Raw genomic sequence first — 5,401 nt, 5'->3', positions numbered from 1 at the left:
CATCATATTCAAGTTGCGATTCTGATATGTAATCGAAATAATTTCAGTTTAATTGACGTAAATAATTTCTTGATCACACAAATATATACTTTTTTAACCGTTCTATGTAATTTAAATTCGAAGCTTTTGAAGCACTTTTTGAAGTTTATTATTTACCAACTAGGTGTATCTTTAAAATGTGCTTAAGGTAGTGCAACCAACTTATTTAAGTTTATTGCTTATTTTTTGTTTTCTTCATTGTTGTTATTGTCACATTCTTTATAAAATTCGATATTCACACAACGAATTAATTCAATAAAACAAATTACAACAATACTTGAACAGTCAGTTACACAAGAGAAACAATCAGAGAATATGACGAAAATTCACAGTAATGCAACTCACAATGATTTATAGTTAGCCTCATTTCAAACAATTTAATGTATATAATAATATTATATTTGSAATTTAGCACATAAATTATTTGCGTAATAAAAAGCAGGCGTTTTGTTTAATAATTATAGTTACATTGCATTAAGTATTTTTTAATTGTAACTCTATTGTGAATTATGAAGATGCACGAAAGTTGCAAAGAGGAAACAAATGCATTCGTTCGTTAAAATGCAGTGAAATGGCTGCCTGCCGTTTGAATTGACGATTTAACACGAACATCATGACATTAAGTGCGGACATAATAAAACAAATTGAAGTGAAAAGTGATATTGTGTGGTAATTTTWTGTTGAGATTAATATGTTATAAAAATATTTAATTTGGCATTTTTAAATATTTTATCGAAGCACTTAGCTAGTATGTATGTATATACAATAGTACTTGCTTCAGACATAAGTTGACAAGCTTAGAACATTAATAAAATTAAACTATAATACATTTTTTAATGAATTTAATTTTATTTGATAATGCATACATATRTATAATAAATGGATGATGTAAACAGCTTTATGCGAAATTGTCACTTTTGCTTTCACTCAATCCTTCCAGTTATTCWGTTATTTTATGTGCTGCTTACACAGTTTTCACTGATATAGATGACGCTGCACAAACCAAAATTTTTTCTAAGGCTCTCCAAATTTCTGTGGCATATGTGACAGGCTATGTGCTTCAAGTTAGGATATTGGCTTTTAAGCTACTGCTGAGTGATTTTTGCTTTGTGTGCTGTAGCAGAATTTTTTATCGATGAGTGTATTGCCTGCAAAACATCCTGCTGGTACACTTTCGCCACTTTTYGGTTTAAGCTGTAAAACGCGTTGTCAGAAGATGATCAGTTGACGTTTCAAAAGATGCCCATTGGTAATAAGCGGAATAAAACACTCTWTTATGTGAATTTGACTTCGCTGTGTGCATTATAAACTTAGTAACAGAAATTGTGGCAAGACCAAGTATATTGAAATCTGTATCAAACACACTTCTGAGTGGATTAGACAATGTGCATGTATGTATATATTAACAACAACTCTAATCTAAATTCGAGTTGCAAACCACCATGATGACTCCACTACTACTTGAAAAAATAAACTAAACGTTTGACTTTACAAAAAAGTTGTTGGTTTAGTCTGAATGCTGTGCCGCAAAAGCGAGAAAAAATTGAACCAATTATATATAAATTCGCGAGTATTATAATCACAGTTTACATTAATTAACTTCTTTCTTTTACTGCAATTGATATACAAAGAAAATCAAAGATTAGAGTGGCTACCCATAAATTAAAGAATTTGTTATTGCCTTACTATTGTGTTTAATATTTTTTTWGTTTATTTCTAAARTAAAAATATTTTGYTTTCTATAMAAAAAGACAATTAAAACTCGACTACTTAAATAAATTTAAACTAAATAGTTTTAAATTATAAGTTAATACTTTTTCACATTCTAACTGTCCTTTTTTGTTAGGCTCTTGATAATTTCATCTATACTCGCAGAAGCTCCAGAGACCAGCGCAAATATCGCAAATGCACATARTAGGATATTCTTATATAGCTTCCATTTTCCCCAACCGAGACGATCTGGCCATAAATAAACTAACTCGCAAACGCTGGGCACAAAGATGCCTAAAATTAATTTTAAAAGTTAATGCTTATTAATCACGAAATGATAAATATGTGTATGGCATACCGAGTATTGAGAAGAATATAGCACCAACAAGATTAATGAAAATTTCCAGACTTGGTAGTGCAAGACAAAAACCACCACTAATCAGTATTATAACAGTACGTAACGCTATCTGTATAATATTATGATTTTTTTCATTGAATTTGTGTGCAATCATTTTCCACAGGATGTCATTTGGCACATAGAACTGTAAGCCATAAGTGAACTGTATCGCCACAGCCATCAATAATTTTGCAGTATCAGCCAAACTATAATATATGGTAAGTAAATACATACTTACATACATGATAAATTATAAAATTCACATAATGCTACTCACGCATCGCCTTCTTGCAAATTCAATGTAATGCTGCCTTGCACAGCATCACCATAACGCACATAACCTAAAAATCCGATAACGGCATACAATACAACAACAATGATCATAGATGAATTGAGTACACCAGGACAGCCAAGGAAATCTTGTGGTCTCTTCATGGCATTTTCCACGGGCATAACTGAACCGATACCCTCCATAGCGAAGATAACTGTGGAAAAGAAAAGCGGTATCTTTGTGATTCCACCAATTAAGTCCTTGTCGCCGAATACCAATGGTTCACTAAACAAATAGTACAGCACAATGGCGAAAGTGATCATTATGAAAATATTAGCCATTGCAGAGAATGGTACTAGCCATCTCAGATTTCTTATTTGACCAATCAATAGACAGGGTATTAGTGTCAGTGCAATATAAGCGCGCACACCCCATTCAAGACCGGTGTCATAGTTGATCACGTCGTGAAATGATTTGGCRATAAACACGATATACACACAAGTGGCGGCGTAATATGTTGCCATTAGACTTGCATCCACAAAAATTCTATGTGAGAGAAATCAATGTGAATATGTGAATTTTAAAAGGAAGAGTTAACTTACTTTGCAAATTTCGACCAAGARCGCAAACGTTTGGGACCATTTTCAAAGGCTTTCTCCACCGTTTCGGCAAAACCCAAAGCAGGCACTTTAATGTCTTTACAGATGCTTTGTGAGGTTTTTACCTAAAATTCAGCGTCAAAGTGAACATTAAAACATTTTGAACTTACATTTTGTTATATTGAACACTTATGTTTGAGAAGGGTTGCCAATTGTTTCAAATARATGAAATATTGCAAAAGGTTACCCAAATATCTAGTGTTTCTCTAATATTTAGCATTGCTAAATTTCCAAAACCTACCAATATGTGCACACAATGCGCACAGAGGAAGCCCACCACCAACGTGGCAATCATACTGAACAGCAAACCGCCCGATTTAAAAGCCATTGGCATAGCCAAAATACCGCTACCCAATGAGCTTTTGAGGAAATGCGCCAGAGCGCCACTTGTTGATTGGCCTTTAGCTTGATCTCTGTAAWCCGCTGGGTTGTATTCACCATCATCTTCCGATGTTTTCACCAAGTCTGTGCTGAAATTGTTAGTAAGTTATTATATAATCACGCAGTTTATACATTATCTATGTATTATCTAACCGTGAATTGAAATCATTCAGGTTCAACTCTGACTTTGAGGCCTCTTTAGCTTTTGACTCTGCCATCTATAAGAAAAAAAAAGAAATCATATTATATTTGTTTTTAAATACATTAAAATTTTATAGCATTTATTCTTCTTCTTCTTCTTTGGCACTGCTAAATGGGGTCGGGCTGAGCCGACATAAAAAACCTTCGCCAGTTGACTCCATCATTTGCGAGGTCATGCCAGTTGAACATGGGACTTCCTCCGCTGTCCATKCTTGGGTTTCCAATCGAAGCAGCTTTTCGTTGGATAATCCTGCATGCGTCCAATGAGCGCCTTTGAAATCGACGAAAAAGAGGTGAGAGTCGTTCTATTTGTCGAGGGTCTTCCCCAGGTTTTGACATTGTTGTAAAAGGCCCAATTAGTTCATTCAATGTACATAAGTCTTCCACACAATACTGCCGAAAGAACTGTGGGGTCTYCTTTTATGTTGTACAATCATATTCCAATGGCTTTAAATAGGTAAGCCAACKACCACAAAGGCTTTCTTAAACTACCTTATAGTGGTTTTCGCCTCATCTTGGTCAAGTTACGGTAGATAGTCGGTGCGCGTTTTTCTTCATCTGTCTCGGAACCGCTGTTCGCCAGTTATTAGTGTAGGGACATGTTCCCTCCGAATTGCGTATTTACTCTTGCTGTCTATTACTAGCTTTCCCTACTTGTCTCCACAGAAGCTCTSCCCTAATTTCTGGGGAAATTGTTTTTAGGACAAACCCCAATCACTTGGTCTCAGTGAGTCTGTCATGTGACAGTTTTTATTTGAAAATGGTCAATAATTTTTTCTAGCCTCCATATAACTTCAATAGTGGAATAAAATAATATTGATTGGACCCCAGAATGCCGACATTAATAGTTAATGTACACTTTTCATTTTATTTAGACTAWATCAGAAATAAAGAGCCTTAAAGAGAACAATTTCTTGAAAATAGCAAGCTAGACATGCCWTAAATCTTATTTATTGTTAATTTACCAGCGGATAAAGTACTGATAAGATAATTACTTCCTGAGTATCTCCTATCGTTCTTAACACAATTTCACAGATATGGCCTTGTGCACGTCATTGAGATTGCTTATCTCGTCATAATTGACACTATCTCGATTTATGTTCAAGAGGATTAATGGTTTTGTTAAGTTTCCATTTTGTAGAATGACTTTATATTTCCGACACGTAGCGAGATTGAGACTATTCGCATTCTTAATATCATTTATGGACTTATGAACACATGTATGGCCATATATGATTTCAAAATATTTGGGAAATTGACCTAATTATTACAGTATAGGTTTCACTTCAACAATTATAAGGGTGCCAAAACGGAAAACGAAAAATTCTCTACATTTGATCAGATGCTATTTATGAATATATCTTGAAAATTAAAAGCCATACCAGTCGCGGCTTATAACAAGTATATATATATATGTTACAAATTGGTATTAAAATTCATGAAAATATGTTTTTATCCTCAGTCCGGGTCAAAYTTGRTCAGATGCTAATTATGAGTATATCTTGAAAATTGAAAGCCATCCCTGTAGGTGATTGATGTATTAAAATTCATGAAAATATGTTTTTTTTTCTCAGTCCGGGTCAAATTTGATCAGATGCTAATTATGAGTATATCTTGAAAATTGAAAGCCATCCCTGTGGGTAATTGATTTTTATCAGTCCGGGTCAAATTTGATCAGATGCTAATTGTGAGTATATCTTGAAAATTTATCCCTGTGGGTGATTGATTTTTATCAGTCCGGGT

The 5,401-nt window shown here is 33.9% G+C and overlaps 1 protein-coding gene across 1 annotated transcript in view; it reads right to left on the bottom strand.

The window, feature by feature from the left end:
* Window positions 1-1,738: 1,738 nt before the first annotated feature.
* The window catches only part of LOC108969008 (proton-coupled amino acid transporter-like protein pathetic), a 4,402-nt gene continuing 739 nt past the window's right edge, over window positions 1,739-5,401 (bottom strand). Inside the window, exons 2-7 of the mRNA XM_018933448.1 lie at window positions 3,611-3,675; window positions 3,318-3,546; window positions 3,020-3,141; window positions 2,424-2,963; window positions 2,108-2,352; window positions 1,739-2,043 (exon numbers count right to left, since the gene is read on the bottom strand). Of these exons, the coding sequence (XP_018788993.1) occupies window positions 1,865-2,043; window positions 2,108-2,352; window positions 2,424-2,963; window positions 3,020-3,141; window positions 3,318-3,546; window positions 3,611-3,675 (1,380 nt within the window). The 3' untranslated portion in view covers window positions 1,739-1,864. The remainder of the gene's footprint in view (window positions 2,044-2,107; window positions 2,353-2,423; window positions 2,964-3,019; window positions 3,142-3,317; window positions 3,547-3,610; window positions 3,676-5,401) is intronic.

The sequence above is a fragment of the Bactrocera latifrons genome, unplaced genomic scaffold (genome assembly GCF_001853355.1).
Source record: "Bactrocera latifrons isolate USDA-ARS-PBARC rearing strain unplaced genomic scaffold, ASM185335v1 scaffold_237, whole genome shotgun sequence".
NCBI lineage: Eukaryota > Metazoa > Arthropoda > Insecta > Diptera > Tephritidae > Bactrocera > Bactrocera latifrons.
This window is presented reverse-complemented; position numbering and strand designations above follow the sequence as displayed.